Raw genomic sequence first — 12772 nt, 5'->3', positions numbered from 1 at the left:
TGAGCTATATATCCCAGCCTTTTAGAAGAGACTTCTTAAGCTTAGTACTGTTTAATCAATGTAGCAAGGTACAAAAATAAGCTTTTCATTCTCATTTATTAGAATTAAGAGAATACTTTATAAAATGACCATCAGGAGCTTTTTTGGGATGGGGAGGTAGATACCGAGAATTGAACTTGGGGATACTCAACCACTGAGCCACATCCCAGCTCCTTTTTGTGTTTTATTTACAGACAGAGTCTCACTGACTTAGTTGCTTAGCACTTTGCTGTGGCTGAGGCTGGCTTTGAATTCTGGATTCTCTTGCCTCAGTCTCCCAAGCAGCTCAGATTACAGGCATGCACCACTGTGCCCAGCTCAACAGGAGACTTTAAGTATACTCTAAACAATTCCTTCACGGATTCATTTTTAAGATTAAAGAGTCTAATGCAGTGGAACATGCCTGTAATTCCAGCATGTTCCACTGTGAGGGACAGTGAGGCAAGAGAATCCCAAGTTCAAGTCTAGCCTCAATAACCTAGCAAGACCAGGTCTCAGATAATAAAAACGGATAAGGATGGAGCTGGGGTTGTGGCTCAGTGTTAGAGCTCTTGCCTAGCATGTGTGAGGCAATGAATTCAATTCTCAGACCCGCATATAAATAAATAAAATAAAGGTCCACTGACAACTAAAAAATATTTTTAAAAGGGGGAGGATGGGGATGTAGCTTTAGTGGTAGAGCATCCCTAGGTTAAATCTCCAGTACCAAAAGAAATCAACAACAAAGAATAAAACTAAATACACCAAAGCTAGCAGCTATAACAATAACTTATTCGTGTATCACTGCATTCTTTTTAAGGAGGGAAAAAAAACAGCTTAGGTCCCAATCATGATATTTATTACACTGTCAGACTGTAACTGTTATTTGACAACAATATAGATGGAAAGGGGCAAAGAAATGAAAGGAAATAAAAAGAAGATAATCCTCTAAAACAAATGAAAATAAAAGTCAGAGTTGGACACTGACAAGTTTAAACAAAAACAACATTCTTTTCTTACACATGATTATACTCTTGAAATTCTTTCACTAAAAACAAAAAAGAATCACGCTTTAGTCTTAAGAGTAAGCACAGGAACTGCTTACTTACCTTGCAGATTATAAGCTGCCAATTGTACTGCTGTATCAAAAGGACATTCTAATCTAAGAACAAAATAGAAATTTGTTGTCAATTTCATAACCTACATTTTAAGGTTCATTTTAGCCATCACTTTAAGAAAATAATACATATATTATGTTAACTATTTCCTTTTCATAATTATAAACTTATTTTGAAAATCATTGTTTGACTACTCATAAAAATGTACAGTTATTATTACTAAGTAACTAATACTTACTTTCCACTGAGAATATCTTGTTTTAACTGAAGAACAAATAAATACCTAAGAAAAGATAAAAGGCAGAAATTTAACTAAATGTAACAAACTACTCTGAAAAAAAAATCCATCCGAATTTGAGAACACTCTTAATTCTAGAATTTTACCCACAATAAAATATTTAAAAAGGTTGGGGATGTGGCTCAAGCAGTAGCGCACTCGCATGGTATGCATGCGGCCCGGGTTCAATCCTCAGCACCACATACAAACAAAGATGTTGTGTCTGCCGATAACTAAAAAATAAATATTAAAATTCTCTGTCTCTGTCTCTCTCTCTTTAAAAAAAAAAAAAAAAAGAAATGTTAAAAAAAGAATGGGCTCTGGAGGCTTGGTTGTGGCTCAGTGATACAGTGCTTGCCCAGCATGTGTGAAGCACTGGGTTCAAGCTCCAGCACCATAAATAAATAAATAGATAGATAAGATAGACACATAAATAAATAAATAAATAAATAAATAAATAAATAAATAAATAAATAAATGTGTTGCGTCCAACTACAACTAAAAAAATGTATGTTACAAAAAGAGGGCTGGGGATGTGGCTCAGGCGGTAGCGTGTTCGCCTGGCATGCGTGCAGCCCGGGTTCGATCCTCAGCACCACACACAAAGATGTTGTGTCCGCCGAAAACTAAAAAAATAAATATTAAAATTCTCTCTCTCCCCCCCACCCCTCTTAAAAAAAAAAAAAAAAAAAAGAATGGGCTCTGAGGCTGGGCACAGTGGTACATCACTGCAATCCCAGCTGCTGGAGAGGCTAAGGCAGGAGTTCAAACAGCCTCAGCAATGGCGAGGCACTAAGCAATTCAGTGAGGCCCTGTTTTTAAATAAAATACGAAACAGGGATGAGGTGTGACTCAGTGGTGGAATGCCCCCGAGTTCAATCCCTGGCAAAAAATAAAAAAATTTTAAAAAAGAATGGGTTCTGTGACAACATATCCACCTCATATCTGAAGGGATACAGACATGGGCATGACTCTGAATAATAGCTATAATCTCACTGTTTATACAACAGTATAATAGAGTCAATAGAGTCAATAAATCAATATTAAGAAGGCAGAATAAAATGAAGTGTATATAACCTAAAGTTTGTTCAAAACTATTCAAACTAACTCAGGATCTAACATTTTCATTCATCAATGGCATCTTAATGAATAAGCAAAGAAAGAAGCCACCCAGGCATTGTGATATAGGCCTGTAATCCCTATGACTCAGGAGGCTGAGGCAGGAGGATCACAAACTCAAAGCAATTTAGGGAGATCCTGTCTCAAAACAAAAAATAAAAAAGGGCTGCAGATGTAGCTCAGTAGTAGAGCACTTACCTAGCACCCAAACAAGGCTGAGGCATTGAGTTCAATCCCCAGTACCATAAAAAACAAAAGAAAGTCAGGCACCAACTTGACTAAACCCCCAATGACCAAAGATAGATTATTTTCAAAGTCAATAAACACAATATTGCAATGTATTGAAAACAGTACATAAAAAAAGAATTTTCTATAGTTGCCTTTGGAGGATGCTCGGGAATCAGCTATTTCAAAAGCCTACTCTGGAAGCCAATAAATAAGCAGAAAAAAATCATATGCATTAAAAACGTTGTTCCATAATAAAATTCTACTGTCTAAGGTTTTGTTACCAAGGGATCCATTTCATTAGTTTTATATAAACTAGAAAGAATCCTAAGACATTTTTCCAATACCATCAAAATAACCCTATATAAGGGGATGGTGCTGTGGCTCAGTGGTAGAGCACTTGCCTATCATGTGTGAGGTACTGGTTTTGATCTTTAATACCACATAAAAATAAATAAAATAAAGGTATTGTATTCAAAAATAAATAATATTTGAAAAGGTATGTTCATCTACAACTAAAAATATTAAAAGAAAAAAAATACAACTCCACATAGTGGTCTTACCGGGTTAGCTCTTCACGAAGATTATTTGGTTCTGAGGAATAAAACTTAACTCGAAGATGCAGACAATATGGTGAACCAACTGCAATTATAAAAGAAAGAAAAAAGTTTTGACTTTTATTATTATTATTTTTATTTCACTATTTAATAATTTTCAAGACAGGTATGGTGGTGCATGCCTATAATTCCACCTACTCAGGACACTGAGGTAGGAGGATTCCAAATTCAAGCTAAGTCGGTAACTTGGTGTGATATGTCTCAAAACAAAACAAAAAAAGGGCTGAGGAGGTAGCTCCTGGGTTCAACATCCAGTGCAGCAAAAATAAACAAACAGAAATAATTTCAGCTAGTAAATTTGCTGAAAATATACTGGAATTGGACAGGCAATAACAGGTGCCTGTGATATTATTTAAAGTTTGCCACAGTCTTAAACTTGACACAAAAAGATCAGATTTTTTTTTAAGAACTAACTATAACATAGTATTATTATGAACACCTGTCATCTCAAGAATAGAAGACTACAGATTAACCAAGTCAGGAGACTGAGGCAGGAGGATCACAAATTTGAGGCCACCTCAGCAGTTTAGCAAGATCCTTTCTCAAAATAAAATTAAAGAAGATTATAGCTCAGTGGTTGGAGCACCCCTGGGTTCAACCCCCAGTACAGAAAAAAAAAAAAAGACTTTTAATATCTTTATAATAAGAGTTTCTAATACAGTTGATTTCCACTTTTCTGCAATTTTAAAAACACTTACTTTTCACTTGCTTTTTGATGCTTTTTGTGCCATCCAACCAGTGCTGAAAACAGATGAAATAATTCAGTATAAGCAGATGACAGAAGTTTACAATTTTAATTAAAAGATTTTTTCATCAGGACTTTGTTGAGAACCACAATGAAATATTTACCCAGGGAAAAACCAATGAGTGAAAATGAAAGAAAAAAAAGAACAGGAGAGAGAGATTTTAGATCTCAATATTCATAGCAAGCTTATCTCATATACAAATAAAAGATCTAAAACCTGATGTGACTTGTTAAAACATTTCCTCTAGTCCTGTATTAACAAGCTTGAGAGTTGAAGTTTGCCCTTAATTTTCCTCACTGCTCCCAAATAAATGAATCTTTCAAAACTGTTAAAATTAGAAAGAAAAGGACCCTCATATTTCAATGCCTGGTTAATCCTTTAAAAAAAAATAGATTTACTGGCAGATCCTAAGAATTAAATGAAACAACAATGTCACCTAAGTTTCACAAAACAGATAAGTTTTACAATACTACTCAAAAATATTCTTTGAAAAAAAAAAACCCTGTAAGTTAAAATATTTTTCTTATAACTAAAGTAATTCAATGAATTACTCAGTAAATTGCTCATTAAATGAAGCACTCATTGTTCATTTGCTTTATAAATAAATAAATGTTTAACACTCTAGCAGATTCCTCGTTGCAAGAACCTTCTGATTTACATAAATAACCTCTTCACCGTAAAACGCCATAACACAAACAAACCTAAAAACCCATTCCAGAAACTTCTACTGACAAACCATTCCCAGCTCATTTCCCATTATTAAACCTTTACACTACAAAGTCCTAACAGTGACAGTATGTACTCATCTAAGAAATACGTGACTGAGTTCTCTTCAGCATGTTTTTAATTTCAAGTACTGTAAAGGAAAGGAGTGTTCTTGTGCTAAGTAGTTCACAGAGCCAAGGAATCCAGTTTCAGAATCCAGATAGGCAAAGAGTAAACAAGGCTGCATTGTTAAGAGTTGTAATTATTTGCTCTCCTTGCCAATTATGTGCCTAGTTTACTCTTTCTTTCCATTCCCTTCCCAAATCCAAAAGTGAAATTCAAAGAACCACCAGTATGCCAGAAGAGTGCTTTTCTACCTTGAAATATGATGTTCAGTAAACATTTCAAAAGGCAATTAAATTCTGTCCAAAGTTTCTTTGGATTCCAAGTATGTAGGCTACTTGGGCATCTCTAATTTTTAATATTTCAATCTACTAAATGTTCAGTTGAAACATCTCTCCATATTAACAAAACATTAGTCCTGCCAGTAGGCTGAACATACATCAATCTATTAGTAGAGAACTTGAACCTAGAACAGCAATTAGTACACCCATCCCTAATCAAAAAGCCAAAATCCAAAAATCCCAGATGTAAGCATCCCCCAAAACCCACTACAACCTAACTAATGCCAATCACATACTGGGTATGAAATAAAACTAGTTTTCATGCTCAGAATGTTTTCTCCAAAAAACCATGGATATGGGAATTGCTCTGTTTTCAGGCTTTATCCTTTATCTTACACTGAAAACACTAAGACTGTAGGCTAGTCACCTGGATACCGTCTGATGTAGCCTTGGTTAGGGAGATTCTCATACACCATAATGAGTGCAAATAAGCACAATCCTTCCAGGAGGGGGGAATCTGGCTGGACAGTAGCTAATGTCTCAAAAGTATCTATGTGTACTTGATCCAGCAATTCTACACCTAAAATCATAATGTATGTGTATAGATCTACCTACAAGAAATTAGATAAAGTTGAAACAATCTATATATACAATAATAATGAGTAAAATAAAGTATTTAAATATGCTAGAGCAACATGCAGCAATTAAAAAGAATGAAGGTTAACACTTAAGATCTGGAAGATAACTTTTTTTAATATAACTAGTATATCACAAAACATAAATTTTTTTGCCAAACTGTACAAAACTGTATATTTTTTTATTTTTAAGAGAGAGAATTTTTTAATATTTATTTTTTAGTTTTCGGCGGACACATCTTTGTTTGTATGTGGTGCTGAGGATCGAAGCCGGGCTGCACGCATGCCAGGTGAGCGCACTACAGCTTGAGCCCCAGCCCCAGCCCAAAAAACTGTATATTTAAACATGAATTTTCTTTCAGGCTGAGACAATATAACAGAGATGTTATCTCTAGGTTAATTAAGATGCTGATGATTTTTTTCTTCTTTGTGTTTTCTTACTCTATAATAAACATTACTTAAAACAATAACCACAAACCCCTTTAATATTTTATATAGCAATAAAATTGATATATGGATATTGCCTAAGATTAAATATGTGGTAAAAAGTACAAGGCCAACAGTCCCCTCACACAACCCTGTTCCCCAAATTGGACATACACCCCACTGCAGTGTTATTGATTTTTCTGTTTCTTCAAACAGGAAAGAAAAAAATATTTTAAAACATATGTGGGTTAAGCCAGGCACAGTAGCACATGCCTATAATCCCAGTGGCTCATGAGGCTGAGTCAAGAAGAACACAGGTTGAAGGCCAGCCTCATCAATTTAGTGAGACTGTGTCTCAAAATAAAAAAAATAAAAGGGGCTGGGAATGTAGCTCAGTGGTAAAGTGCCCGTGGGTTCAACCCTAGTACTAAATACATTATTAAAAGGATAAGAACCAGTAAAGAGTGAAGAACATTATAACAGTGCATGAAGGGGCTAGGGATGTGGTTAAGTGATACAATGCTCGACAAGCACGTGTAAGGCCCTGGGTTTGATACCCAACACTTCAAAAGGAGGGGAGGGGGCAGAACAATGCCCTCCCTGAAAAATCAAAAAGGCTAAATATAAACTTTGACATAACAAATTTTGAAGAAGAAAACATTAATATAGACCAGTTATACTAGAATCTTTCTTAAATTTTTTCCCTGGTCAGAACTATTTAGGACTAGTCTCATAATACACCTTTCTACTAATTCATACAGTCCTACCAAGAAGCACATTACACATAAACTCATTCCAGTGAGGAAAAGGTCTAGAGCTATCTTCCAAGCAGGCATTTCAGCCTCTTGGCTACCTGCATGTAACAGCTTCTAGTATTTGCCCTCCCTTAAGACTCTAGATAAAGCATCAAACACATTTTACAGTAAAGATACAGGAGCTGGGGGAGTTCTGGGTGACTTTCTTCTGGGAAAGGTCCGAGTTCATGTTTGCATATTCTCAAATCTGTTTTCTTTCATCCCCTCCACATTCCATGTCCAAGGACTGGAAAATTCAGAGCTCCCAGATAGGCACTCATAGTATTTTCCTTAAATAAAGGTCTTTAGGAGTTGAGTTTAAATTATGTGAGAAGATGAAAGTGAGAAGATGCAGATACAGATTCTTGGGTGCTTGGTGTGAAACTAACAAGGTTCTCTTTCCTTGCTATACTTTAAAAAGGAAACAAATTCCCTTCTAACTTCCTGTTTTTAAAAATTTAATTGATAGATATCAAAGGATACAGAAACCCATATTTCTTTCCATCCTATTGAGTTATGGAAGAACAATTGTTGACTTGTGTGTCTTAAGATATGAATAATAAGCCAGGGGCAGTGGCGAATGCCTGTAACCCAGAAGCAGGAGGATCAGCAACTTGGCGAGGCCCTAAAGCAACTTAGCAAGACCCTGTCTCTATAAATACAATAAAAAATAAAAAAGGGGGTTGGGGATTTGGCTCAGTGGTTAAGTGCCCTGAATTTAATCCCTGGTACACCCCCAAAAAAGTTATGAATATGTAATTATAAGCACAACAGAAATAACTAAACCAAAGAACTACACAGGAATTTGTACATATACAAATCCTCATCCTAGGCCCTCCAAATCAAATAATCTGTAGACAGCTCTTCAAAGATTCCTGCTTACTAAACACCTGCAGGGCTGACTAAAGAAATGCATCATTACCCTTGTTCAAAGTGCAAAGAGCATAAAATCAGTGAAATGTTAATCATCTCTCAAAACAATTGCCTCTGCACAAAAATTTTTCTTCTGTGAGTAGGGACTTATACTTTGAATTTAAGAATTATTTTAAAACAAATTTTAACATCTTAAACAATTCTAGAAGATGTTAAAAATCTGCACTACAAAACCAGAATACCTGGTATTGCTATAATCTAACCAAAAACAATCAACTACATGCAAAACCACCACTAAGCACACTGTCTATAGTGAAAACAGCACTATACTTATAAAATACCTAAACTGAAATCCAATCTCAAAAATCACTAGACCACACTTAGTGAACAAAACTAAATTAGTGAACAAATTAGAACAAAGTGTTACCTTTCCTACACCCACAATTACTAAGTGACATAATAAGTACAATGAATTATATACAAAAAAAGGGTTGGGAGTGTGGCTTAGTGGTTGAGTGCCCTTGAGTTCAATCCCCGGTACTCCCCGCCCCCCAAAAAAACAATACACATAAAAAATTAAAAAAGAATATTTAGGGCTGGAGATTTGAGATACTAGGTTCGATCTTCAGCACCACAAATACAGAATATATATATATATATTCTTTATATATATATACATATATATGTATATATGTTAAGGTATTGTGTCTATCTACAACTAAAAAATATTTTTAAAAAATTATTCACAACATAGCTCCTTATAATACAGCAAAATAAATATTAGCTGAAACAAATCAACACTGTATAGATAAGAGCAATGATATCACTACTCATATGCTTACATGAAATTTAATTTGGCAACACCATCACTTAAAAAACAAAGGAAGCAAAATCAGAGTACTGAAAAAGATTTACAAAGATGACCAATTTCAGAATATTCCTAGTCAAAAATTATAAACAATCAATATTGGGCAGCAAGAAGTCCGATAGTTTTTGTGAAAAATTCAAAGTTATTCTCTTTTGGGGAGGGCAGGGGAGAGTACCAGGGATTGAATTCAGGGGCACGCAACCCACCAAGCCACATCTCCAGCCCCTTTTTTTGTATTTTATTTTGAGACAGGGTCTCAATGAGATGCTTAGCACGTCGCTTTTGCTAAGGCCGTCTTTGAACTCACGATCCTCCTGCCTTACCCTCCTGAGCTGCTGGGATCACAGGGGTGCACCATCACACCTAGCAACAATAGAATTTTTAGAAGAAAATGTACATGTAAATCATCGTAAGCTTATAATACACACAGGTTGTTGGTAGGACACTAACAGCATAAGCAGCCAAAGTAAAAGTAAATGAATTAGATTCCATTAAAATCAAACACTTTTGTGCAAAGAACACTCAAAAAAGTTGGGGGAAAAATACAAAATAAGGAAAATATTTGCCAATAATACATCTGAGAAGGACTTGGTACCAGAAAATATGAAGAACTCTTATAATTCAAAAGTAATAAAGGCAAACAATCCACTTAAAAAGGAGACAAAGGACGTGAATAGACATTTCTCCAAATAAAATATACAAATATATGATAAGTGCATGAAAAGATGCCCATGTCATTAATCATGAGGAAAATTCAAATCAAAACCACAACGAGATAACCACCTAAAACTAAGATAGTTAAATGAAGAAGAAGGGTTCGGTAGATGGAGAAACAGCAAACACAAACATGAATAAACTGACATGTTGGAAACCTCAATACAGAATGGTGTGAACACAGTAGAAAACAGTTTGGCAATTCCTCAAAATATTAAATAGTTACCATATGACCCCAAATTGCACTCCCAAGTACATATCCAACAGAAATGAAAATAATGTTCACAAAAAACTTGTTCAAAAGAGTCCAGAGCAGCATTATTTATAACAGCCAAACAATAGAAGAAATAAAACCCAAACAAAATGTGGTATATTTACAATGGAAAATTATTCAGACATAAGAAGAAATCAAGTATTAAGAGATTCAAATACAAGATACGGATGAACCTTGAAAATATTATGAGTGCATTTCCAAATTTAAAAGGCTACTAGCCAATCAGCAGCTTGGGAGACTGAGGCAGGAGGATAGCAAGTTCAAAACCAACCTCAGCAGCTTAGCAAGGCCCTCTGCAACTTTGCAAGACCCTCCTGCTAAAAATAAAAATTAAAGGGCTGGGGATATGGTTCAGTGGTTAAGCACCCTTAGGATCCATCCTTAGTACTAAAAAAAAAAAAAAAAAAAAAAAAAAAAGTGCAGGGGACTACTAGCCAGGTTTGGTAGCACCCACCTGTAATCTCAGCAACTCTGTCCAAGGCCTACATGGGCAATTTACATGGGCAATTTAACAAAATCTTGTCTCAACATAAAAAAATAAAAAGACTGGGGATATAGCTCAGTGGTAAAGCACTTAGGATCAATCCTCAGTACAAAAAAAATTTTTTTTTAATTTTTAAAAGGTTATATGATCATTTACACAAAATTTTCAAAATAGGCAGATCCACACAGAAACATCAGTGTTTGTCAAAGGCTATGGAGAGAGGTGAATTGGGAGTGACTGGTAATGTATACAGGGTTTCTTTTGGGTGTGACAAAATGTTCTGGAATTAGATAATGATAATAGTTATAAAACTCTGAATATACTAACACACAGCTATAATCTCAGCAACTCTAGAGGCTAAGGCAAAAGGATTATAAGTTTGAGGCCATCCTCAGCAAGTTAGAGAGACCTCGTCTCAAAAAAGAAAGGGAGAGGGGATAGTGTGTAAATTATCTCTCAATCTTTTAAAAGTGACTTAATTTGGATTAAACAAAAAAAGATTTGGTATCCTAGGTAAAACCAATTATTTCTTAATTCATCCATGCTTTCTCTCTTCCCTTTAATTCTCCTCCAAACCATACCTCTAGGAGATAATTCTTCAAAACTATCTTCTCCCTCTGTCTACTACTGTCTTGACCTTAATATTTCACTTATACCACAAACGTGTTGGTATTAACTCTTCCTGACTTCAATCTCCACCCATTCTCAAAAAACCTATGCAATATTTTCTACATAAAACCTTTTGAAGCAAAACATAACCTCCCTGATTGAAAAATATTTAATTCCAATTATTAGAGAATAAAAATTGCCAATTATTTCATAATCTTGGTACACTGATGGGATGAAATGGCCACTAATCCACCCTCCAATTTTACCATCCAATACTACTTTCTTTCAAACACCCTTTGGTGAAATCCTAATACAGAATTTAATTCTTTGAACAGCCTCCAACTTTCTAGTGTTATATGGTATTTTCTCACCTGCAATGTACAAAGAACAACTATTTACAGACACAAAATCCAGAGTTCAATCCCTGGTACTTCCCCCCATCTAAAAAATACACATAAAAAAATTTAAAAAGAATATTTAGGGCTGGGGATTTGAGGTACTAGATTCGATCCTCAGCACCACAAATAAAGAATATATATGTATATATACATACACACACATATAATATATACACATATACATATATAAAGGTATTGTGTCCATCTACAACTAAAAAATATCCTAGTCCACTCACCTTAATTTACAAAATACAAACTTAACACATTTGTTACAGTAATTCATAAGCTCGTGCGCCCAAAAACCAAGCCAGTGGTTTTTAAAAACAGAATCCTAAGTTCCATCTTCAAAGATTTTCCTCTAGTAGTTCAGTTTAAGACTAGAATTCACAAGAACTGCAGGTGATTCTAAAGCAAGAGGTAAATTTCAGATCTCAGAAAATCACATGAAATAAAGAATGCAGTAAAAAAATGTAGCTTTCTAGCACTTAAGACCATCCTCAGAAATTTTCCATTTCCATTCCCTTAAGAGAACTTCCAAAGGTTACTCACTGCTACTTGTGCAGAATCCATAAATCTCAAACCAAAATAGTCACTTTCAATAAGGTCCAGGTGATACATAATCTGATCAAACAGCTCTTGTCCTTTGGCTTTTTTCTGAAATGGCAAGAAAATAAATCCATCAGTAAGTAGCTTATAAGGTCAAAAGGACTAAAAAGGTGATTTTAGTTATACACACTGTCTTACAGAAAGTACAATTTACCACACAAAAAGTATTATGATACAGCAGATAATTAGTAAAATAGTATAGTTTCCCCATAAACCATTTGAGGCCAAAAGAAAATTTGTGATCTATATTTATTTTCCTGGAGAATACCTTCTTACCAACTAACAAATATTACCTACTTTGAAGTACAAATATTTATACAAAGTTATGTGTTTGTAAGGAGAAATTATTTTCTGTCTTCACAATTTTCTTTTTTGGGATGCTGGGAGTTGAACCCATGGCCTATCACGTGGTAAAAACACATTCTACCACTGAACCACACCACCAGCCTTATCTTCTCAATTTTTATAGATTCTTGTTTAAAGGAGTCAATAATACAATTGAAAAAAGAAAACAGAGTACATAACTATAAATCATACAAAACTAACCATACCTGCAAACAAATTTTAGGAAAAAAATCAGTGACTAGAATTATCAGTGAAGGCTTGATGAAAAAAAAAAATCAGAAACAAACAAGAATGTAAGATAGGGAGTGGTAGGGGGATAGAAGGGAACATGAAAAAATTAGAAAATTACTTTGCGGATACAGAAGACACCAAATAATGAGGGTAATAGCAAAGATGATGTCTGAAAAATGAACAGATAAAATGTGGTCTCAGGACCACTGAGGGTTCCCAAGACCCTTTCAAAAGATCCATGAAGTCCTAGGATTTCCCTCAGATATTCCAATCAAAACAACCAACA

At 34.8% G+C, this 12772-nt stretch overlaps 1 protein-coding gene across 2 annotated transcripts in view; it reads right to left on the bottom strand.

Moving 5' to 3' along the window:
• Nucleotides 1-12772, bottom strand: part of Epb41l5 (erythrocyte membrane protein band 4.1 like 5) — a 113645-nt gene that overhangs the window by 79361 nt on the left and 21512 nt on the right. For both annotated transcript variants that reach the window (XM_026408863.2, XM_026408864.2), the window contains exons 3-7: nucleotides 11854-11958; nucleotides 4073-4115; nucleotides 3321-3399; nucleotides 1375-1419; nucleotides 1128-1180 (exon numbers count right to left, since the gene is read on the bottom strand). In XM_026408863.2, coding sequence (XP_026264648.1) covers nucleotides 1128-1180; nucleotides 1375-1419; nucleotides 3321-3399; nucleotides 4073-4115; nucleotides 11854-11958 — 325 coding nt within the window. The remainder of the gene's footprint in view (nucleotides 1-1127; nucleotides 1181-1374; nucleotides 1420-3320; nucleotides 3400-4072; nucleotides 4116-11853; nucleotides 11959-12772) is intronic.

Source organism: Urocitellus parryii, chromosome 1, assembly GCF_045843805.1.
Source record: "Urocitellus parryii isolate mUroPar1 chromosome 1, mUroPar1.hap1, whole genome shotgun sequence".
NCBI classification, from domain to species: domain Eukaryota; kingdom Metazoa; phylum Chordata; class Mammalia; order Rodentia; family Sciuridae; genus Urocitellus; species Urocitellus parryii.
This window is presented reverse-complemented; position numbering and strand designations above follow the sequence as displayed.